Source organism: Xyrauchen texanus, chromosome 21 (assembly GCF_025860055.1).
Source record: "Xyrauchen texanus isolate HMW12.3.18 chromosome 21, RBS_HiC_50CHRs, whole genome shotgun sequence".
Lineage (NCBI taxonomy): Eukaryota > Metazoa > Chordata > Actinopteri > Cypriniformes > Catostomidae > Xyrauchen > Xyrauchen texanus.
In genome coordinates, this window is record NC_068296.1 from 24,873,106 (window position 1) to 24,899,209 (window position 26,104).

General features: G+C 38.8%; 1 protein-coding gene across 1 annotated transcript in view; it reads left to right on the top strand.

Moving 5' to 3' along the window:
* Positions 1-26,104, top strand: part of LOC127661433 (zinc finger protein ZFPM1-like) — a 111,873-nt gene that overhangs the window by 54,131 nt on the left and 31,638 nt on the right. Inside the window, exon 3 of the mRNA XM_052152141.1 lies at positions 9,289-9,420. Within this exon, the coding sequence (XP_052008101.1) occupies positions 9,289-9,420 (132 nt within the window). The remainder of the gene's footprint in view (positions 1-9,288; positions 9,421-26,104) is intronic.

The following is a 26,104-nucleotide window of genomic DNA, read 5'->3' on the forward strand; positions in this document are numbered from 1 at the left end:
ACCTCACATACTTAAGGTTTGGAGTGTTTGACTGTATTGGAGTATGATTTCTGTCATTGTTTTATTCTCTGATTTTTCTATGTGAAAAGACGGCCCACCTAAACTTGTTTTCTCTATCACCCCACCCCACTGTTGCCCGGTGCTGCTATTATCAGCCTCTGTATATCAGCCATGTTTGACGAACCTGCTCTTTCAACCTGCGATCAATACCAGGTCTTTATCAGGCCAGCACTGGCTAATAAAGGCAAGCTCCCCTTATCCACCATCTGGGAGAGAAAGACACAGGCGATAACCAACTGATAACTGACTCAGAAAAACACTCAACCAGCCACAGGACACACACAATACCGATAACCACCTGTAAAATATAAACTAAAATACTATGCTTAAAACTTGAATAATACTTATTAATGACAAAGAAAGGGCTGGATTCCCAGTGTCAGTCTGAAGTCATGTTAGTGAGTGCGAGATCATTCAGTGGTTTAAGGAATATCTGATGGTGAAGCCCTGGAACTGAAGTCCTTGTCCATATCAGCAAAGACGCTGATAAATCTTAAGCAAAGATGGCTCCAAGTTCCAGAACACCTTTTGTTATCTTAACGTCACACCATGGCAGTGCTGGTGAGGGTCTGATCATGGGCCAGATCTTGTTCCCGCTTTTACTGGGGCCAAAATAGTTAACCTATATGTGATTAAAGGGATTCAAAAATGTAAATTCTCTCATCATTTACTCACCCTCACATTGTTCCAACCCTGTATGGCCTTCTTGCTTCTTTGGAACATGAAAGGAGACGTTAGGCAGATATTTAGCCACACTCACATTTCACTTTCATTGTATGGAAAGATGCAATGCAAATGAATGGTGCCTACATCTAATATAGTGCCTAATATCTCCTTTTATTTTTGCACAGAAGAAAGAAAGCCATACGGGTTGGAAATAACACGAGGGTGAGTCAAATTATGAAAAATTGACCTTATGGCAGGCCATAATATCCATTTGAAATAATCTTTGATAAAAAAATTAGCATGTGTGTGTGTATGTATGTATGTATGTATGTATGTATATATATATATATATATATATATATATATATATATATATATATATATATATATACACTCACCTAAAGGATTAATAGGAACACCATACTAATACTGTGTTTGACCCCTTTCAGCCTTCAGAACTGCCTTAATTCTACGTGGCATTGATTCAACAAGGTGCTGAAAGCATTCTTTAGAAATGTTGGCCCATATTGATAGGATAGCATCTTGCAGTTGATGGAGATTTGTGGGATGCACATCCAGGGCACTGAAGCCCCGTTCCACCACATCCCAAAGATGCTCTATTGGGTTGAGATCTGGTGACTGTGGGGGCCATTTTAGTACAGTGAACTCATTGTTATGTTCAAGAAACCAATTTGAAATGATTCGAGCTTTGTGACATGGTGCATTATCCTGCTGGAAGTAGCCATCAGAGGATGGGTACATGGTGGCCATAAAGGGATGGACATGGTCAGAAACAATGCTCAGGTAGGCCGTGGCATTTAAACGATGCCCAATTGGCACTAAGGGGCCTAAAGTGTGCCAAGAAAACATCCCCCACACCATTACACCACCACCACCAGCCTGCACAGTGGTAACAAGGCATGATGGATCCATGTTCTCATTCTGTTTATGCCAAATTCTGACTCTACCATCTGAATGTCTCAACAGAAATCGAGACTCATCAGACCAGGCAACATTTTTCCAGTCTTCAACTGTCCAATTTTGGTGAACTCTTGCAAATTGTAGCTTCTTTTTCCTATTTGTAGTGGAGATGAGTGGTACCCGGTGGGGTCTTCTGCTGTTGTAGCCCATCCGCCTCAAGGTTGTGCATGTTGTGGCTTCACAAATGCTTTGCTGCATACCTCGGTTGCAACGAGTGGTTATTTCAGGCAAAGTTGCTCTTCTATCAGCTTGAATCAGTCGGCCCATTCTCCTCTGACCTCTAGCATCAACAAGGTATCTGCATACTGGATGTTTTTCCCTTTTCGTACCATTCTTTGTCAACCCTAGAAATGGTTGTGCGTGAAAATCCCAGTAACTGAGCAGATTGTGAAATACTCAGACCGGCCCGTCTGGCACCAACAACCATGCCACGCTCAAAATTGCTTATCACCTTTCTTTCCCATTCTGACATTTAGTTTGGAGTTCAGGAGATTGTCTTGACCAGGATCACACCCCTAAATGCATTGAAGCAACAGCCATGTGATTGGTTGATTAGATAATTGCATTAATGAGAAATTGAACAGGTGTTCCTAATAATCCTTTAGGTGAGTGTGTGTGTGTATATATATATATATATATATATATATATATATATATAATATACACACAGTACTGTGCAAAATTTTAGGCACTTGTGAAAAATGTTGCATAGTGAGGATGTCTTCAAAAATAATGAAATAAATAGTTTTAATTTATCACTTAATGTCATACAAAATCCAGTAAACTTAAAGCTAAATCGGTGTGACCACCTTTGCCTTTAGAACAGCCCCAATTATCCTAGATACACCTTGACACAGTTGTTCTTGGTTGTTGGCAGATAGGATGTTCCAAGCTTCTTGGAGAACTGTCCAAGTTCTCCAAGTATCTATTTATCTCAATTGCTTCTGTCTGTACATGTCATCTCAGACTGGCACGATGTTCAGTGGGGGGATTTGTGGGGGCCATGACATCTGTTGCAGGGCTCCCTGTTCTTCTATTCTAATCTTTTCTATTTGCACAAGTAATGTTTGCGAGTTTAACATTTATATTTCCTATTGACACACTAAAGCTGAAGATATAAATAACCATCTGAAGACAAATGTTTTTGTGAGACATCTGATGTGCCTTTTGTGACTTTTGCACAGTACTGTGTGTGTGTGTGTGTGTGTGTGTGTGTGTGTGTGTGTGTGTGTGTGTGTGTGTGTGTGTGTGAATAATTCAGGTGAAAACAGTTCAGCTGACAAAACAGAATTTGGGAACCTCTGAAATCATATATCAAATCAGATGTAAATATCTTGTAATACCGCTAGTTACGCCTGACCTATTTAAGTCACAACTTTGGACTTTGTGGTCCATCGGAGACTTGCACGTTATCAGAGATGATACGCTTTAGCCTTGTGTACTTTACAAGAAAAAATCTTGACCCTCCCACAACAATCTGTTTTTGAGAAAGCGAAAAAGAGCGAAAAATTTAAAGAAAAATTACTTTATAAAAGATGAGGCCAGACAGAAAGAATGGAGCAAGTTGGGTGACTTTGCCCTCCAGGTATGACAAGGGAAGTTTCTGTTATCAGATGAAGTGAGGTTGTTGGGTTGAGGAAGAGGTGTGTGTGTGTTTTCATGCGCTGGTATAGTTGAGACTGCAGAGGAGCCAGGCTGGTGGCACAACACTCCCCCCCCCCCCAGTTCTGATACCTGCCGTCTCTGCTCAGATGATATGGGAGATTATATTGATAATATTAAATGCAATAACTGTGGCTCCAGCTCCTCTCCCCACGCTGAGCGCTGCAGGATAAAATCAATGTGCCATTCAATGTGATTTATAGCTGAAAATAATAGGGCTTCTTTGGCAGGAAGGGGGGCGCAAAACAGGACGGCATGCTCTGGGACAGACCGAGAATGATCGAGAATGACGGTTTGGCCAAGGTGGAAGTGGAGCTGATGATCGGGGCAATTGCTTGTGTGATTTATTAGATGATGAAGATCTAATCTCCAACCTGTTACATTAATAACAGCAGCTCTGACTGCGTCATGCGGACGGACATTTATGGCCGGTATCGATCGGCAGTTATCACTGTTTATCACGACGGGAATGCAAGGGTAAACATGCCCTTTGTGAACCACAGATGAGCTGTAATCGAGGTGGGGTGATGGGGAAGGGGAGAAGGCAGAGAGAAAAGTGTAGGAGTAGGGTCATGAGGAGGAACCGCTCCCGCCATTTCATCTTAAAGGGATATTTCACCCAAAAATGAAAATTCTGTCGTTATTTACATACTCGCATTTATACTCACTGTGTGGAAAAAAGATGCAATCTATGTAAATGGTGACTGAGACTAACATTATCCCTAACATCTCATTTTGTGTTCACTGGATTAAAGAAAGTCAAATCGGTTTGGAACAACAAAATGTTTCATATTTGGGTGAATTATTCCTTTAAAAATAATGTCACTTCACCCATGTGCATGCTACAGTGTCAGAGATAACGAGACACGGCTATCAGCAAGGTGATCGCTTTGATCAAAGGGAATTACTAATCATTAGCATCAATACCTGGGAGATCTGTACTGTGTAACAGTGTCTTTCACACTGATGAAACAGATCGGCCTTAATAAAAGGCAGACGCTCATTGTCTGTTGGCGGCGGTTTTCATTTCCAATTCTCACTTGGTAAATCAAAGGGGGGGTGGGGGAGTAATATGTCGCTAAAATACATGGGCCTCTCTTTCAACAGCCTTTGATCGGCAGAGTTTGACCACCGCTCACAAAAACCACCCCTGTTTGATGAGAATTAAATAGATTGATTGAATTGAATTGAAGAACCTAAACATGAAACAGCGCTGTTCTGTGGCAATGTAACGTGAAAATAATAGAAACATTTAGCATTATGTGAAATATGTAAGGTCACAAAATAATGTAAAGTTAGCCTGTCATTATCTCAAATTTGAACCCTGACAGAGTAATAAAAACTCTCAATGACGTTACATTATTTTGTGATAATGACTGGCTGACTGTACATGTTTCTGCTTATTAAACAGCTATTTTACAAATAATTTCAACCCCAATCCAGAAAAAGTTGGGACAGGATAAAAAAAGCTAATAAAAACAGAAATGTGTGATTTGTAAATTATATTCAACCTTTGCTAAATTGAAAGCACTACAACTAAACATTATATCATGTTTTACTTGTGAATTTCATTGTTTTATTTTTTTATTGTAGAGTAATTTCAAATCAGATGATTGCAACACACCAAAAAAGTTGAGACAGGGGCAATTTAGGATTAATAACAATTTGACGAGTTAAAATAACAAGGCAATGTGAAACAGGAGATGTTAAAAGGAGAGATGAAACAATTGTGAGTAATGTACAGTGGATATAAAAAGTATACACACCCCTGTTAAAATGCAGGTTTTTGTGATGTAAAAGAATGAGACAAAGATAAATCATGTCAGAACTTTTTCCACTTTTAATGTGACCTATAATGTGAACAATTCAATTGAAAATTAAAAATTAAAAACCTTACAATAACCTGGTTGCATAAGTGTCACCCTCTTATAACTGGGGATGTGGCTGTGTTCAGAATTAACCAATCACATTCAAACTCATGTTAAATAGAAGTCATTACACACCTGCCATCATTTAAAGTGACTCTGATTAATCACAAATAAAGTTCAGCTGTTCTAGAAGAATTTTCCTGACATTTTCTTAGTTGCATCTCAGAGCAAATGCCATGGTCCGCAGAGAGCTTCCAAAGCATCAGAGGGATCTCATTGTTGAAAGATATCAGTCAGTATATGGGTACAAACGAATTTCCACAGTCATCATCAAGTGGAGAAAATATGGCACAACAGAGACATTTATTTATGTATTTATTTATTTATTTATTTATTCGTTCATGCCATTTTACAACATATTGTTTTATTTCCATGAACGAAAAAAAAAAAGGAACAGGAGGAAGAAAAAATCTTGTAATACCTGTCCCTATTTGTGCACAGTAAAATAAACAGAGAAAAAAAACCCTCAAAGAATACTAAAACAGCTGCTTTATGAATGGATCAACCCCAATCCTCACCTCAATCACCAAACGTTTTCAGTAATACCTATCTATACACATAATTATCATCATTTTCCTTGTAACATTCCTGTATTTTTTTCTTGTACAAATTCTTAAATTTACACACACTTTTGCAACACTTCAGTTCATAGTCCAAGGTGTTCCACAGTTTAACTCCGTAAATAGACAAACACATCTGTTTTTGTGTAGTACGTGCAAAAGGAGTTTTAAAATGATATTGCCTTCTATGGCTATCTTCCTCTGATACGAGAGCGAATACATTTTGTAAATCCCTAGGCAAAACTCTCTGCTTTGCTTTCAACATACAAATCAAAATCTTCAAATCAACCAAATCTTTGAATTTTAGAAGTCCAGAATTTACAAATAAACTGTTTGTGTGTTCTCTGTAGCCTGTCTTGTTGATTATTCTTAATGCTTTTTTCTGTAACAAAAACAGAGGTTTTGTGTTACTAGGGTGTGTTTAACCCCAGACCTCTGTGCAGTAACCAAAGTATGGAAGTATTAGGGAATTGTACAGCATATGCAAGGAAAAATTGTCTAAAACCTCCTTAACTTTATACAAGACCCCAATACTTTTACAAACTTTACTCTTAATATAAACTATGTGAGCTTTCCAATTCAATTTATCAACCAAAATTACATTACCAAGAACTGGATGTCCCTTCAAAACTGATGAAAAGACGAGAAGAAAACTGGTCAGGGAGGCTTCCAAGAGGCCTACAGCAACGTTAAAGGAACTGTAGGAATTTCTGGCAAGTACTGGCTGTGTGCTACGTGTGACAACAATCTCCCGTATTCTTCATATGAATGGACTATGGGGTAGGGTGGCAAGACGGAAGCCTTTTCTTACAAAGAAAAACATCCAAGCCCGGCTGACGTTTGCAGAAACAAACATCAAGTCTCCCAAAAGCACATGGACAAATGTGTTCTGGTCTGATGAAACCAAGGTTGAACTTTTTGGCCATAATTCCAAAAGGTATGTTTGGCGCAAAAGCAACACTACACATCACCCAAAGAACACCATACCCACAGTGAAGCATGGTGGTGGCAGCATTATGCTTTGGGGCTGTTTTTCTTCAGCTGGAACCGGGGCCTTAGTCAGGGTGGAGGGAATTATGAACAGTTCCAAATACCAGGCAATTTTGGCACAAAACCTTCAGGCGTCCGTTAGAAAGCTGAAGATGAAGAGGAAGTTCACCTTTCAGCACGACAAGGACCCAAAGCACACATCCAAATCCACAAAAGCATGGATTCACCAGAAGAAGATTAACGTTTTGGAATGGCCCAGCCAGAGCCCAAACCTGAATCCAATTGAACATCAGTGGGGTGATCTGAAGAGGACTGTGCACAGGAGCAATCTGACAGATTTGGAGCACTTTTGCAAAGAAGAGTAAATGTTAATGTGTTGCAATCAACTGATGTGAAATGACTGTACATTAAAAAAAACAATGCAATTCACAAGGTAAAATATCATAATATTTAGTTGTAGTGCTTTCAATATAGCAGAGGGTTAATATAATTTACAAATCACTCCTTTTTGTTTTTATTAGCATTTTTCATACTGTACAAACTTTTTCGGAATTGTGGTTGTAAATACCTGGGACAACGGTCAGTAATATAAATTCAGCAATAAAAGAATCATCCTCTCACTTTCAACTGCTTTTATTTTCAGCAAACTTAACATTTGTAAATATTTGTATGAACATTAAAAGGTTTAACAACTAAGACATAAACTGAATTGAAGTGACTAACAGAAATGGAATAATGTGTCCCTGAACAAATGGGGGTCAAAATCAAAAGTAACAGTCAGTATCTGTTGTGGCCACCAGCTGCATTAAGTACTGCAGTGCATCTCCTCCACATGGACTGCACCAGATTTGCCAGTTCTTGCTGTGGGATGTTACCCACTCTTCCACCAAGGCACTTGCAAGTTCTCGGACATTTCTGGGGGGAATGGCATTAGCCCTCAAGCTCCGATCCAACAGGTCCCAGACGTGCTCAATGGGATTGAGATCCGGGCTCCTCGCTGGCCATGGCAGAACACTGACCTTCCTGTCTTGCAGGAAATCATGCACAGAATGAGCAGTATGGCTGGTGGCATTGTCATGCTGGAGGGTCATGTCAGGATGAGCCTGCAGGAAGGGTACCACATGAGGGAGGAGGATGTCTGCCCTGTAATGCACAGCATTGAGATTGCCTGCAATGACAACAAGTGCAGTCTTGTGCGCATTCCTTCGACGATAAACAGAGGTCCGAACTTCACCCTTGGTGAGACAAAACAGCAACTCGTCAGCGAAGAGCACTTTTTGCCAGTCCTGTCTGGTCCAGCGAAGGTGGGTTTGTGTCCATACGCGACCTTGTTGCCGGTGATGTCTGGTAAGGACCTGCCTTACAACAGGCCTACAAGCCCTCAGTCCTGCCTCTCTCAGCCTATTGCAGACAGTCTGTGCACTGATGGAGGGATTGTGCGTTCCTGGTGTAACTCGGACAGTTGTTGTTGCCATCCTGTACGTGTCCCGCAGGTGTGATATTCGGATAAACCAATCCTGTGCATGTAATCTGCCACAGTGAGGGCGATCCGCTGTCCTTCCTCTCTCCCTGTAGCACTGTCTTAGGCATCTCGCAGTGCGAACTTTGCAATTTATTGCCCTGGCCACATCTGCAGTCCTCATGCCTCCATGCAGCATGCCTAAGGCACATTCATGCAGATGAGCAGGGACCATGGGCATCTTTTAGTGTTTTTCAGAGACAATAGAAATGTCTCTTTAGTGACCTACATTTTTATAACTGTGACCTTATCTACCTACAGTCTGTAAGCTGTTAGTGTCTTAATGACCGTTCCACATGTGCATGTTCATTCATTGTTTATGGTTCATTGAACAAGCTTTGTTTAAACCCTTTACAATAAAGATCTTCAAAGTTATTTGGATTTTTACAAAATTATCTTTAAAATACAGTGTCTTGAAAAAGTGACGTTTCTTTTTTGCAGATTTTAGTTTAGCAGTAATCATGCACAAATATTTGACTACAGAATGCCATGATTAAAGGGATAGTTCGCCCAAAAATGCAAATTCTCTCATTATTGACTACCCTCATGTCATCCCAGATGTGTATGACTTTCTTTCTTCTGATGAATACAAACAAAGATTTTTAGAAGAATATCTCTGCTTTGTAGGTCTGTACAATGCGAGTGAATTGTGGCAAGAAATTTAAAGGTTCAAAAAGCATATAAAGGCAGCATAAAAGTAATCCATACAACTCCAGTGGTTCAATCCATATCTTCAAAAGCAATATAATAGGTGTGGGTGAGAATTTCTTTTATATTTAAGTACTTTCTGACCATAAATCACCACTTTCACTAACAAATTTTTCATTTGTTTTTGGCGATTCACATTCTTCACCACCTGCTCACATAATATGAATAAAATGTTAATTCCTTGTCATCACAATGTTCCTCTGGCCTTCAACAGAACCAAGAACGCACGAGTCCCTGGCATGGCAGGACGAGGCTGAGGAAGATGAGAAAGGACTGAATCGATGTTCTGAACATGAGGAGAAGGAAAATGGAGAACGGGAAGGGGAATCCCAGTGGAACGGCCCAGGTCAGTCTCTATCTGTCCCTCCTGCATGAGTGTTTAACTGATGCATGAGTCACTGGCTCCTCAGGAAGGGCCAGCTGTAGCCATACGGTCAGCTGCCAGCCATAAAACAATACAGGCCATGGCTTAATCATTTCTGTTTTGAATGGAATGCTTGATAAGGCCTCAGCTGTCCATACATTTTGGAGCAAGTACTGTCCTACTCATAAAGAAGAATTTGAATCAACTGGACCTTCTTTGCTTGGTAAAGCTACACTTCCTGACACTTACTCACTTTTTCTGAGTTATCAGGCAAAAAATAAAGTCACAGTCACGCCTGTGGCATGCACAATTCAGCCAGTTTAGATTAACTTTCAAATGTGTATCTGATATGGTGCCTTGTTGAAAACAATGCCTTAACTTCAGTTAAAATAGCAAAGTTATGTAAATTGATGGTTAACTGGAGAAGAAAAAAGAAAAAAAGACTAACAGTGCATTGCCCACACTGACACAGAAAGTGTTTTCATTTACATTCTGTGAGAAAACTGATGGGACTGATCTGCAGTAAGATAATCAGTGGAAGTGGATGCATACTAAGCCATTTTATCATTGATCACTGAATTTTTTTTATTTGTGGTACAAAGCAGCTAACAGCGTTACAGAACAGAGGTTACAGAAGTTACCAATGCCATGAGTTGGGGGTGGGACTATCTGATGAATAAAGTAAATAATGTGAGAATTTGAATTTTTGGGTGAACTATTATTTGAATTTCCCCTGAAAAGTGTAAACAATTTGGCTCTGTGGCACTATCAAAACATTGGTCTGTATACATCCCAAGTAATGCAACACAACAACATTGTCTCAACCAATGGGGTGTGTTTTGGGCAGGACTATCTCTTTGTCAACCGAATGCAGGGAGTGTTCGGGAAAAATGTATGAAAACAATCATCATTTTTACAACTGGTCAATGTTCTTAGTTTTTCCCCACTTGACAACATCCCTAGACCCGGTACAGAAAAAAATAGATATTAAAATAAGCAGGCATCAACCTCTAGAATGCTATTTGTGTTTGTATTTCTGCCCCAAACCGGTTGTATAAAATCGAAGACATCATAAAGACTTGTGTTGACAGAAAGATGCCGTTTTTACTGACTGCTGTACTGTAAACAACAAATTGGCAATCTTTTAAATCTGTCTGGATAACGTAATACAGGTTTTGCTATCTTTGTCCTAATCTTTTTCTCTCAGGACCACACGCCTGAGCAATACAGCTTAGCGATAGTGTGGATCTAGTAGAGTATGACATGATTCAATATGCAAGGCATTTTCTTTATCTCAAATATTTAGAAATTGCCTAAATATGTGTGTCTCTCTCTGTCTGTTCGTCTGTGTATGTGTGTGTGTGTGTGTTTAAATTTTTTCACATCAAGGATGTGTTTATTATCGTTCTGTTCCAGCATGTCCTTTTAACAGTAATTGGAGTGATATTAATTGCTGTGCGGTTGCCGCTTGATGACAGCACTGACGATGTGAGTGCGATAGGCGCTTCCCCCCCCCTCACTAACTGCCAGGAAAATGAGGGAGAGGGGAGAGGGAGAGAGAGAGAGAGAGAGAGAGAGAGAGAGAGGGGGTGGCAAGAGATAGCACTTCTATCAGTACTGGAGCAGGCGCTGCCTTTATCAGGAGCATGATTGGCAAAAGGGAAACTTTGACCGGTCTGAATTTTTCCCTTATCATCATGACCGCCCCCCCAACATCCCACCACCACCAGTCTCTCCATCACAGACATGTGCTTTTCCTTTCTTGTTACTTCTTTTTCTTCTCAGTGTCAGAAGTCGAGTCGCAGTGGATGCGTGCTTGTTCATACATTCGGTTTGTGTTTATTGGCCATTTTTTGTTTGGTTTTATTAAAATGCATTTTAGCAGAGAGTGTTTTCATTCCACTCATTTCTCACTGTGACTTAGCAGAGTTCAGAGTTCAATTCAGAGAGATTTGGGCTATATCCAATGATGTCACATCCTGTTTTACCTTGGGTCTTCTTACATGAGGGCTCTGGAGGATCCAATAGAGGTCTTGTGGCAGTGATTCAGTATTTCTTGCTCTTTAATTGCATTATACAATTTCTAGTTGAATCATTCTGTACATTCCCACAGTCATGGGCAAACTGGAAATATCAGAAAATTGTCATTTCCAGGCCTGAAAAGCATAGAAATTAGTTAAATCTTTTTTTTGTTTTGCGATTAACATTTTTATTGATGAAAATATGAACAGCAGAACATATATATATATATATATATATATATATATATACACACACAGAATCAATTAAATTAGTTAAATCTTACAAAAATCATGTAAGTTTTGTTGTGAATATATTTTCCTAAATTGTTCTGCATGAAAATATTTCAAGGCTAGATATTGCTGTTTGTGAGTGCTTATGTCCATCTCAAATGTTAGTCTAATGTTGCCCAAATGTTTTATTGTTTTTGTTCTTGGCTGACAAGTTCTCAGCCATTTTTTTTACAGTTTATACAGTATAATGCCTTCTTGTCCATGCATACACAAACACATAGATAAAGAGATATAGGCCATAAATAAGAACACAGGTCATAAATTAACAAGGATACTTGCTTATATATTCCTTATCAGTTATGAAGCTGTAAAATGCAAATTTTTAAGATATAGCGCAATTTAGTGTACAATGTTAGTAGGAAGAACTTACTTTTTCTAAATGCTAAAAAGCAAAACATTTGAAAATGTACAATTCTAAATGTAATAAGCATTTTATGTCCATACTTGAACTGTTGCTCAAAAATATTTGAACTGTTGCTTTGAAAAATGTGTTACACTAATTTTTAAAAGCTCACCATTCACATACTTTTGACAAATTTCAAAAAATGTATTTTTCAGAGAACTTTCCAGATAATAAAAAAGATATTCATAATTTTGTTTTATTGTATTTTTTTTGGTGAAAATTTGTCCTAATTTTGTAAACTTGTAATACTGGTTCTGTTTACGCAACCTCACTTTGAAAAGTCTAATTTTATTCCACTAGGAAATAAAGCACTATATACAGATCTGCCCTCACAGATGTGCTTTTCCATAGAAATTCAGTTTAATTTTCAGTTCACACACCACAACCAATTTTTCTTCAAATATCTCAGCCTCTGAGAGGACTAGAATCTCAAACTAGATATCATTAGAAAGCTAAGATCCTCCCCTTACCTGAAATCATCAATAGCCTTAAACATGTTTTCTGATTATTTGTTTTGCATGTTTTTCCTTATGGATGGCATATTTTGTTCTGGACATCTAAGGCATAACATTGTATTATTCAGCCAAGCAAGCTTACAGACAAGTAAACAATAGCTATTTTTTTTAGAGAACTTCTAAAAGGTAAACATTTGAGCTATTTGGGGCTGACAGCATCAGTTATTGGAGCATAAAAGAAATGTTTGTATTTGATGACTTAAAGAAATCATATTTCACTTTGTGATTCTTTTAAACTGTGGTATTAATGCAACACAGTGAACTATACAGTCACATTCCTGACAGTGAGAGCTTTCATTTGATATATGACATGTCCATGTATGGATCTATCAGTATCAGTACAGTATTGTGAAGTACTTTAAATACTTTGAAGAATAATTTTTTCCCCACACAAAACTGTCTCAGTTTGTATTTTCTGGTTGATTATTTGAGTGTCGTCGCATTTCTTGTTTTTTTTTCCCCCAACACACACCTGCAGAATGCTGGAACTTTATTCCGAACAGTGGGCTGCGGGACAAGCGTTCCACACTTGTGGTTAAACGGAGCTCAATAGCAACCTAATATAGAGTTTCCATAGAGTTTTATTTGTGGAAAATTATTTTAAATTTTTTTGTTAATTGCTGCTATATCTTTATAAAATATTTTTCAGGGTGGGGTTCTGTTGAATTAATTGATAGGCTGTGGTGAGGCTGAAGTGTCAGGAATGGGTGTCCTACTCCATGATATGCTAAATAAATTATGAAAAAAAAATATTATCTTCAAAATGACCTTGCTGGCTGGAGGGTTTGATATTTTCCTCTCTGCTTAAAATTCTTGATATGCAAATGGCTGTCACAGTAATCCCTTCTTGCTGGCGGACCGTTGCTCCTTCATTCTCCCCTTCTCCCTCTCGTTCTCCCTCTCTTTCTCTTCAAGAGTTTAACAGGATGGAATTAGTCCTTGACTAAACTAGCTTCTGCATTATAACGTTACTGCCTTGCCAGCATTCTCTCCCCACTAGCATTCCTTATCCATGAAAGTTATTCAAATTACTCCAATAAAACATTATAATGCAATGATAATGATGATTATTATTATTTACCCGGTGTGGTGGGATTTTATCATATTTAATTATAACGGATCGGAGGGAGCAGTGTGCACATATTATCAGTGGCATTTAAATGCTGATAAATTATTTGCGGGAGCAGGAGCTGGCATTGATGAGGAGCTGCAGGGATGCTGATAGGTGCTGAGGTGTTGGCCAGGTTTACAGCGTCAGCAGAGAAGCATTAAAATCTGCATAGACCTCCTGAAGAGTCCTGAGAACTGGAAAATTAAAAACGTATCAGCACAGCTCAGAAAGAGAGAGAGAGGTGCCGTACAACCGAAACTAAATTTAAATACTGTTGGAATGTATTTATGTATGTCAGTCCAATGTCATGAATTGTTCCTGCTTATACACAGTACACAAATGCTGGAGATACAAATCACTAAAACTATTACTATTGTGAAATAGCCTTTTGTTTTTTAGCAAAAATGTCGAAGTCAAATCAGAGTTTGAGTGTTTTGATGGTGCCACGGTCTTAAAGGAATAGTTCACTCAAAAATGAAAATTCTCTCATCATTTACTCACCCTCATGCCATCCCAGATATGTATGACTTTGTTCTGAACTCAAATGAAGATTTTTGGAAGAATATTTCAGCTTGTAGGTCAGTACAATGCAAGTGAATGGTGACCAAATTTTTGAAGCTCCAAAAAGAAAATAAAGACAGCATAAAATTAATCCTTACGACTCCAGTTGTTTAATCCATGTCATCTGAAGTGATCCAATTGGTTTTGGGTGAGAACAGACCAAAATATAACAAATTTTTCACTGTATATCTTGCCATCGCAGACATGCAAATCGCTCGATGGCGATAGGAAGTGTAATCAAGCTTGAAATTATGGTCAGCAAGCAGACTGCAGAATAGTTTTTGAACCAGTCCTAAACACTATTTCGTGTTTTACCTTCAAATGGCTTACTTATAGGTGTCTCTGCATATTTAGCTGCAATAGGAGAAAGTATATTACATGGAAATATTGCACACTTTAGGTTTAAATTAAATAATACAATTAAATAAATAAATAACTGCTCAATATAGTGAGCTTCATTTTAATTGAATTATTATACAGAGTAGCGTGTGGTAGTCCTTGTTGAACATATTTATATTGTTCTCAGGGAGACAGAAACGCCTGCTGCCTTTGGCTTTATCAGATGTGCCTGCAACACCCGACTGCTGGAGTGAAATGCTCTGACGAGTCATTCAATCTCAGCACTGGACCCATTGTTTAGTCACTGAATGAGGAACCTTAGATCAGAGCGGTGCAGTATATGGATATAATATTCAATTCTGCTCTGCATTTCAAAGTGAATTCAAAAGATTCATTCACAAGTTTATTTTGATCTGCTGTCACTCTCGCTGCAAGGACATCAGTGCCACGGTTTCTTTCCTAGACATTTTGATGATCTATATCCAACCGTACAAAGCTTCTTTCTTTCTTTTGTTCTCTTTTTTTCTAATTTCTTAAATGTCTTTGGAATTTTTTTTACTGTTATATGCCTAATAATTTATTGCCCTACAAGCTCACATGGTGGTATCTATCCAAACAAATTCAACTCAACCTGTTACCCAAGTGTTAATAATATTGACTTGCTGTTAGACACATCAGATATGTGGTTCAATGTTGTTTTTGTTATGAAATACTAAATAGTTTATCAGTAGTTCAACTGGTAGAACAAGGGTTCGATTACCAGGGAACACACAAACTGATAATATGCACTTTTAAGCCACTTTGGGTAAAAGCGCCTGCCAAATGTGTAAATGTAAAAGGTGGGATTTTTGGGATGATAATCTCTAGATTTGGAGTGGAACCTGCAACCTTTTCTTTTACAGCCCAGATCTGAAATCGTTGGCTACTATTACCTTGTCATCATACACTTCTGCATGGTAAAGGAACTGTACATTCTGATTTTATTGTCTTTTCTCATCACTCAGAACAGTATACTATACACTATATGACCAGTTAATTAGGAACACCTGTACAACTACATATTTATGCGATTATCTAATCAGCCAATCGTGTGGCAGTTCTGCGGATGGAAATGCCTTGTTGATGAGCAAGGTCATCTGAGAATGGCCAGACTGGTCCGAGTGGACCTACAGTCTATGTACCTCTGCAGAAATGGAGATTTATCAGACCAGGCTATGTTTTTCCAGTCTTTAACTGTCCAGTTTTGGTGAACCTGTGCCCACTGCAGCCTCAGCTTTCTGTTCTTGCCTAACAGAAGTGGAACCTGACTTGGTCTTCTGCTGTTGTTGCCCATCCGCCTCAAGGTTTGATGTGTTGTGCAATCTGAGATGCTATGCTGCTGCTCACTACAGTTGTACAGAGTGGTTATCTGAGTTACTGTAGCCTTTCTGTCAGCTCAAACCAGTTTGGCCATTCTCCGTTGACCTCTCTCATCAACAAGGTCTTTCTGTCTGCAGGACTGCCGCTCACTAGATGTAGTGAGCATTCGTATGGCAGGAATGTTTTGGCAGCACATACATGTCAGAACGACAGTCCAACACCCTGCAAAGTTGATGATTTTCAGTTATTCTGATTATCTTGATTTCTGCTGCAATCTTTCATTATTTCTTCCGGAGATCAGGCTGTGGTTATGCTGCTCTATGAGGAACTCAGGCAGAGCTGTTATCTGAAGCTGAGCAGAATGGGACCAGCGTCAGACCGTTAACTTGCATTCTCACTCTCGCTTGCTTCCCCACGTTACCCTGTTATCCCATCACAGCATGTTCCCCAGATTCCTGACCTGACATGTGGGAATCAACCTTTCTCCCTTCTTGCCTCTCTCATTGGTTGTCATCTTAATCACGTACCATTTCGGCATGCATGCTAATTTAACATTTCAAAATGAATGCAGAAACACAGTTCAGTTAAAGGGATGGTCCTCCCCAAAATGAAAATTTTTACAAACTCTCATGTTGTTCTTAACCTTTTATGACTTTTAATGTCTTTTTTTTTTTATCCGTGGAAAACAAAAGGAGAGGTTTAGCTGAATTTTAGCTGAGAGTTTTAGCGCCATTCACTTTCACTAAATGGAAAGAGCAGCATCAGTGTTCCTCAAAATTTCTCCTCTTGTGTTCCACTGAAGAAAGTCATATGTGTCCGTGTGAGTAAATAATGACAGAATTTTAGATTTTTGGGTGAATTATCCCTTTAAGATTCATATTGTTATGGGCATCACAAAAAAGTAGGGACCTGGTGGTACATTGTTTTATTAACAATTGGGTCACAATCTAATTATATTGTGATGCTTTGTTTAATAAAATGTGAATATTGCAACTTTTTACTTGCTTGTTTCTCATTCATTTAATTTTGCATGACGAGAACTTTCAGCATCATTCTCGAGCTGAAAGCTCGCATAGAGTATAGTTTGGCTTCTCACAGACTTGATGGTCAATCTCTTTTTCCCAAAAATATGATGTTAGAATACATCTAACAATACTGTTAGAGTACAGTATTGTGATTTAAATAATTTGAAGTATACGTTTTTCAGACACAAAACTGCCTCAATTTGTCCATATGTATTTTCTGGCTGATTCTGAAAGAGTTGTCGTATTTCTTTTCCTCTCTTGGCATACGACCAACAGCACCTGCAGAATGTTGGAACTTTATTTCAACAGTGGGCTGTGGGACAATGATCCCGCACTTGTGGTTAAACGGAGCTCAACGGTTACCTAATATACTGTACATCACATGAAAAACTCTGCAATGCTTTTGTTTGCATCACCAGCTGAAACAATTTATAGTTTGAAGGATTGGCGTGTGTGAATGTGTGAGTGTTCCCCTTCCACACAATGATGATTGACTGTGTAGGAAGGGGCATTTATCTGTAATTAAGAACATACTCTTCCCTCTCTGTCTGTCACTCTCTTCCCATGCTGATGATTGAGAGGTGTGGGCTTTAATCTAGAGGAACATTTCTCACTGCCATCCCCCGTCGCTATCTCGCCAGCTGCTCCATGTGGCCCACGAACTGGCGGCTGCAGCCGGGACACTGGCACGCCGATTACCAGCCCTATCAGATGCCTGTGCTTTTCTGCAGTTTCCTGTTTCTTTCTCTCTCTCTCTTTCTCTACCCTGCATTTCGGTTTGTCTTTCCTGCCCTCTATCTTCCCTCCGCCAGGCTCTTGCCTGCCTTCCACGCTGTCTCTCCTTCACTCATTGTGTGCTTACTATATGCTGTTTTCAAACGTTGTTTGTAGATTGCAAATAGTGACATTTTCAGTGTAATATTTCCTAACCTAGTTTAATATGCAGAGACAACTATAAATAAGCCATTCTTATGCTTATTTTCTTTGAAAAGTGGACACCTTTTAGTATGATGCTTTCAAACTTTGGTCTGTTTTTTTGAGCATCTCAACCAGCCCTACATAGCAGCAATTTCTTTTGGTGACGTAAGAAATTGTAGAAATTGTACTAATTGTTTTAGTATGAGATAATTTACAGTTGAAGTCAGAAGTTCACATACACTTAGGTTGAAGTCATTAAAACAAATTTTTTAACCACTCCACAGATTTCATATTTGCAAACTATAGTTTTGGCATGTTGTATAGTTGTTTATGTACTTTGTGCATCACATGAGTAATTTACCAACAATTGTTTACAGACAGATTGTTTCACTTTTAATTGACTATATCACAATTCCAGTGGGTCAGAAGTTTACATACACTGTTTTATTTGAGTTAAGTGTGCCTTTTAGCAGCTTGGAAAATTCCAGAAAATAATGTCAAGCCTTTAGACAATTAGTCAATTAGCTTCTGATAGGAGGGATACTGAAATAGAGGTGTACCTGTGGATATATTTTAAGGCCTACCTTCAAACTCGGTGCCTCTTTGCTTGACATCATGGGATAATCAAAAGAAATCAGCCAAGACCTCAGAAAAGATTCATCCTTGGGAGCAGTATCAGATGTGACCACGCATTGATCATACCACTCAGGAAGGAGACACATTCTGTTTGCTAGAGATGAACATAGTTTGGTGCAAAAAGTGCAAATCAATCCCAGAACAACAGCAAAGGACCTTGTGAAGATGCTGGAGGAAACAGGTATACAAGTATCTATATCCACAGTAAAACCTTCAGGTTCCTATATTGACATAACCTGAAAGGCTGCTAAGCAAGGAAGAAGCCACTGCTCCAAAGCTGCCATAAAAAAGCCAGACTACAATTTGCAAGTGCACATGGGGACAAAGATCTTACTTTTTGGAGAAATGTCCTCTGGTCTAATGAAACAAAAATTTAACTGATTGGCCATAATGAGGAGAAAAAAGAGTGAGGCTTGCAAGCCGATGAACACTGTCCCAACCGTGAAGCATGGGGGTGGCATCATCATAATGTGGGGGTGCTTTGCTGCAGGAGGGACTGGTGCACCTCACAAAATACATGGCATCATGAGGAAGGAAAATTATGTGGATATATTGAAGCAACATCTAGACATTAGCAAGGAAGTTAAAGCTTGGTCGCAAATGGGCCTTCCAAATGAACAATGACACCAATCATACCTCCAAAGTTGTGGCAAAATAGCTTAAAGACAACAAAGTGAAGGTATTGGAGTGGCCATCACAAAGCCCTGACCTTAACCCGAGAGAAAATTTGTGGGCAGAACTGAAAAAGCATGTGCGAGCAAGAAGGCTTACAAACCTGACTCTTTCTGGAGGAATGGGCCAGAATTCCAGCAACTTGTGAGAAGCTTGTGGAAGGCTACCCAAATGGTTTGACCCAAGTTAAACAATTTAAAGGCAATGCTACCAAATACTAAATTGTATGCAAACTTCTGACCCACTGGGAATGTGATGAAAGAAATCACTCTACTATTATTCTGACATTTCACATTCTTAAAATAAATTAGTGATCCTTGCTGACCTAAGACAGGGTATGTTTTCTACAATTAAATGTCAAGAATTGTGAAAAAATGAGTTTAAATGTATTTGAATAATGTGTATGTAAACTTCTGACTTCAACTTTATGTACCTAGTCTTTGTCTGGATTTGTGGATGAGCTTTTCAGAGGAATTTGGAGATTTTATGGGCATTTTTTTTTTTGGGAAAATTGCAGCAAAGGGCCAATTTGCCACATCATCCCGATTGCAGTGGATTGATATTAGACCAATACTTGAATTAAATTCTTTTTTTTTCTTTCTTTTTTTTTAGTTTAGGCAATTTTCTTCATAGACTTGCAGTCATAGTTTCCATTTTCAGTTTGTATTATTAAGTACTGCAAACACATTTTCCACTATTTAAATATATTTGAATATACATGTTACAACACATATGTTTTATTGTTTAAATTCTCACACTCCTGTATAATTTCTTGTATTTTCTTTTCAAAATCTAAATCCATGTGTAGCTATCATCAAAAATGCTATTTTTCCAGCCAGGAGGAGTTGCTAAAGTAGACATGAAATAATTATTGAAATAATTATCAAAGTCACATACCGTACAATTAATTTGATGGCTTTTCCCGGAGTCTTTTCCCCTGTCTATGCAGTGAGAATGTCAAGAAACATTTTCTAATTAATTTATGTGTGATTATCAGAACAAGTTTCTGGAAGGTCCTGACTTTCAATTTGTGAAAGGGTAATGGTGGTGGAAGACAAGGAAAAGCAGAACATTCGCACACACACAAGCTCAGGCCTGGAGTCATGGAGTCATATAAATGATTATAGGCAGTCTTTATGGTCTGTTAACCAAAAATCATTCAGATATATAAATTAACTAAAATAGCAGCATTAAGAGGCAAAATGAAACTCAAAATTTCTCCCAAAGGAACATGCTACCTATTTATTACCATAAAAAAGTAATGTATCATTAATCCATTTCACATTTTCACAATGATTTTGAAAAATTGATTTTGTACTCTGGCTTCTATGTCTGTGCAGACTAAGAACATGTTGTAACATTCTATGAATCAGTTTTAAAAATGATCGTCCTTTTAATCGGTTACCTTTTCCACCACTTTAGTTATTGGTATCAGCAAAATCCACTATCGGTCAACCTCTATTTTAAAGGCAGAAATGTAAAGCTTATCATTTTTTTTAACGACTTTCAATCATTTTTATTTAAAACTTATTTGAATTGTAAAGTTGTTTAAATCTTAATTTTAATGTTGCTTAAGGGTTTACAGTTTTGCAGAGTTTTAAAATTGGCTATAACTTTACACAGATAAGGTTAAAAGTGATTTATCACACTAAAAACATGTTAACATGAACATTGTTTATGTCTCTTGTGACTGTACTTTTGAAAAAGTGAGTATATTAAGGTTTCCGATTTGGCCCCATTCACTTTCAAGTGCCTCACCTTAACCCAGATTTTTTCATATGTTTTTTAAGAAAAGGAGGGTCCGGTCAAAATAATTTTTTGTGGTTATCAACATTATGCCACAAATGCCATAGACTGAGCTAAACTTGAATTGAACCCAGAGTACTCCTATAAGAATCATCTATGTTAATTTATCTTTTCATTAATACAAATGTGAGAAGGGTTTTAGTTTTTATGGCCCAGTGTCAGTTTTGCGCCTCCTTAGCTTTAAGTATCTCATAGTCACGATCTAAAAACAAACCCTAGACTTTTTCCTGTTGAAAATACCTTGATGAACACCACCTGTCTTTTCTTACCTTGTCGCTATGAGTTAATGGACTCTAGGTAAGGCTAAAGTGGGAATGTCTAGTACAGCTCATTATCACTATCTGTTTATTTAGCTAGTTCTGCCCGTAGTTATCCTCTTCGCTATTCACAAATTATTTATCAAGTCCTTGGTTTCTTGTTATATTATCATGATTAAACATTACCTACATTTAAAGGGGATTACCCCAAAATTTAAAAATGATGTCATCATCTATTAATTTTCATGTCATTCAAAACCAATATTACTTTTCCAATATAAATTTTGAAGTATGTTGATTGATGCTACTCTTTTTTTTTCCAAACAATGAAAGTAAATGGGGTCTAGGGATGCCTTACATTCTTCCCTAACATCTTTTATTGTGTTCTACACAAGAAAGAAAATCATACAGGTTTGAAACCACATCAGGGAAAGTAAATGATGCCAGAATAGAATGCATAAACTATCCTTTTAAATGTATTTCCCATTGTGCCAATCACACCTGAATTACTCTCATTCCTATTAAAAACTTTCTAACACCAGAAAATAAATGCTTCAAATTTATATCTGTGTTGAAATTCAACATACAGCATGTTAAGTCTTTATTTGTTTCTCCAGGCATGTGTCTTCAAAGGTACACCTTTTGAGCGCTGTGGAACGCTTTTGAGCAAAGTTCATCTTCTCTACCTCTTTGCATATTTTCCTGTTTTGGCATCTGCTCTTCTCCGGGTCTTGTGTGGATCAGATAAAAGTTCAGAAGTACAGTTAAGAGAAATTATTTGTGTAAACAATAGTAAATGTCAATGATAAAGTTCTGTAGAAGCTCATCTGATGAGAGTGGCACAGTTGACGCAGGTGTCTTATCTCTACCCGGCAAAAGAAGGGTAATGTAGAAATGATGCTGCGCTGAATATGTGATGCGTATCCTAGAAATTTGTATCTTTTTAAACTAACTCTTTTGACCCATGGATGATTGGGTGAGCTTCACTATCAGGGACTGTGTTTGTGTGTGTGTGTGAATTTGTTGATCACTGCTGATGAACTATAAAAAAAAAACGCTCTTCTGGTAGTAGAAGCTTTTAGCATTGCAACAGGTTCACTTTTAAAAAAACACTCACACATTCACTAACACAGAATCTAGAGGTGGAGAGAAAATCTATAGTTCAAAGTATCACAATATTTTACCTAATAATACGATATTCTGATGCCTACAATTTATATTTTACATGAATAGTTTTGGAATAAAATTGATCTCAATAATTTATATTCAACCAAAATGCAAACTCAGAACTAGCTAAACTTGTAAAAATGTCCTTACAGGTTCCGTACAGCTAGACTAAAAGGGGTTTCGTATAGCGATAAACATGCTGGAACCTAGGTATGCTATTCCCTCACCAAGTTTTTTTCCAGGCATGCCTATGCTATACACAACTTCTTTGGCTCTACTCTTAAGCTAAGCAGGAAGTTGCGCACTTGTTCCGCAAAGCACTGAAGTTTAATAAAGATGTATGAGAAACATTCAAGTGAGTAAAAGATCACAAAATATCAAATGTTTCAATTACAATAAACTGTAATTTTACAAGGAATAGCAATATAATCACATCTCGAATCCAATATAATATCGTAAAACCAGGTCCCTGATGTTTCCCACCCCTAACACATGCACACACACTTACACACTCTTTGCACCATGTAAGTGTAACAATTCCGAAGTGAAAGGAGGATGTGGGAGACGGCAAAATCCAACTAAAAAAAGGTATTTTATTTAACAACAACTAAAGCTCGCTTTTCAGCTTCAAAACACACGCAATCAGCTTTGTGTCACCCCACTGGCTCACACTTAAATCCATCTTCAACTTTCAGTGCAATGACAAACAGCTGTTAGAGACGATCATTGACAGGTGATGATCATTACTGTTCTCATCTCCCGATCTCGCTATCCATTCACAAGCCGGCGCTCGACCACGCCCCCACCACCACATACCCCATCGCCCAACAAGCCAGGGAGACATCTGGCATTCCCATTACCCAAACAGCCAAACAGTGTGAAAAAAGGCAGTTTGGCACATGGGTGTGTGAATGGGTGAATGAGATGCACTGTAAAGTGCTTTGAATACGGCTAAGGTTAAAAAGGCACTATATAAGTGCAGACCATTTACCATCCAGTGTAGAGTAAAAGCGAGCCGTGCCCAACCGATCGAGCAGTTTGTCAATATGAGGCATTGGATGTGTGTCAAATTTAGACACCGCATGGAGTTTCCTATAATTCACACAGAACCGGGTTTGCCCAATCACTGTGGTATTCTACTATTACTCCCATTTCAAGCATGGCTTTAATTCTTCCTGTACCACCTGTTTTTTGTGTTTGGGAAAGTGGTAGGGACAACTGCATACCACTACCCCTGGGGTTGTCTCGATGTGGTGTTCTATGAGATTCGTACGTCCGGGGAGAGGCGAGAAAACAGAGAATTATTTTCGCAACCTGGCAACCTCTGCGAGTTGGGGCGGTGAGAGGTGGTCTTCACAAGTGATGGGACAATTTGATTGGCTTTTAAATTCACCTCTGGTCTGAGCTCCTCCATCCACAGTCGCTAACGTTATGGAGACTGCCTCTCTCCATGGTTTTAGGAGTTTAAGGTGGTTTATCTGATGTGCCCCGCCTCTATCCATTCACATAACCTCATAGTCGAGTTCCCCCACACGCCGTGTGACCTCAAAGGGCTCTTGCCACTTGGAGAGTAATTTGGAGTTCAATGTGGGGAGTAATACAAGAACTTTATCTCCCGGAACAAATTGTCGTGGTTGAGTGCCCCTATTATTGCTGTTATTGAGCCTGGATTAAATTCTCCTGTTTTAGTTGCCACAAAGTGTGGAGTTTTGCTCTCATGTCAAGAACTTATTGAATTTCATTCTTACTAGTTGAAGGTCCCTCCTTCCAATTTTCACATAGGACATCTAGCTCGCCATGTGGCCGACGCCCAATCAGAAGTTCAAATGGGGAAAATCTTGTGGAGGCTTGTGGGACCTCTCGAATGGCGAATAGTAGGGGTTTGAGCCACTTATCCCAATTTTTAGCATCGTTGTGAACGAATTTAAGAATTATATTTTTCAGGGTCTGATTAAATCGTTTGACCAAGCCGTCCAATTGAGGGTGATGAATGCTGGTATGAATCGATTTAATCCCCAATAATTCATACAGTTTGTGTAGAGTAAGTGACAGAATTGTAGTGCCTTGATCAGTGAGGATTTCTTTTGGAATCCCACTGCTTCTGGATATCGCATTGCGTAGTCCACTAGAACCAACACAGAGTGATATCCGTGTGTTGTCCGCTCTAATGGCCCGATGAGGTCCATGTCAATTCTTTCGAAGGGGACCTCAATTAATAGATGCGGGCGCAATGGTGCTCTTGGGGTGGACGGCGGATTTACCTGCTGACATTCGGGGCATGCCACACACCACCTGCGGACATCCCCACGAATGCCCGACCAATAGAAATGGGCCATCACACGGTTCAGTGTTTTCTCTTGCCCTAAGAGACCAGCTATCAGATTATAATAAGCCATCTAGAATAGCAGTTCCCGACGGCTCTTCTGTATTAACAATTTGGTTGTGTCCTCCTTTGTCTGAGCATCCTGTATCCTGGTGCAGCAAGCTCCGAAGCACCTACTGGTCCTTCGCTTGGGCCTGGAGAAGCGCGATGAACCATTACTCCTGCTCTGCGTGCAGCTTGATTAGAGCCTGATGCTGTGACTAATGGATGATGGCGAGGGTCTTGAACACATCCTCCAGAGGTGAGGCATCCATGGCGGCATTCTTACCCCTTGCTTCCAGGTTTCGGCACCAATGTAACAAGTTCGAAGTGAAGGTGTAAGGAGGAAACGGGAGATCCAACAAAAAAAATATTTCTATTTTACAATAACTATAACTCGCTTTTCAGCTTCAAAACACACGCAATCAGCTTTGTGCCTCTCTCCCCCCACTGGCATCTGGCTTGCTCTTAAATCCTTCAACTCTTACTGCAATTACAAACAGCTGTTAGAGAGAATCACTGACAAGTGATGATCCTTACTGCTCTCATCTACCGATCTTGCTCTCCATTCACAAGCTGATGCTGGACCACACCCCCACCACCACAGCAGGATTTGTCATTCAGCAGAGGTGAAACCTCACCAATTAGTGAAGGGTCAGAATGTGGTTCAGATAAAGATTTCCTGTTGTACTGTGTCAAAAAATCAATAGCCACGGAGCGATCTGCTCATTTGATTTCAACAATAGTCTTTTAAAAATCAATTAGTCCTGATAGAGAAGCCCAATGAGTCATGAAACCCTGGGGAGGGGCCAACTGGGTAACAACATACTCTACTGAAGAACAGTCACTGGAGCAAGTTTTTACTCAAATGATGACTCACTGCTAAGTTATTTTGTTATGAGAATATAAAGATTATTATTAACCATTAATGTGTTGAACTGATGTTGCACCTGATTCACTAAAATGTCTATGCAAATAAGCAATGGCTCAAACACGACCGCAGTCTACACAATTTGCACAATCCCAACGTATAAATAAACAAATTTTATGGCTTACCCTGGTTTTTTCTGGGAAAAAATGGGTCTTTGATGGTTCAAATGTACACGTTTTTACTTTGAGGTGCTATGTGAAATAAAACTTAATTTAATTTAATTTAATTAACTCCTTATACCTGTCATTTATTTTTTAGAAAGTCTAGCTACTTTAACCTAACCATAGAAATA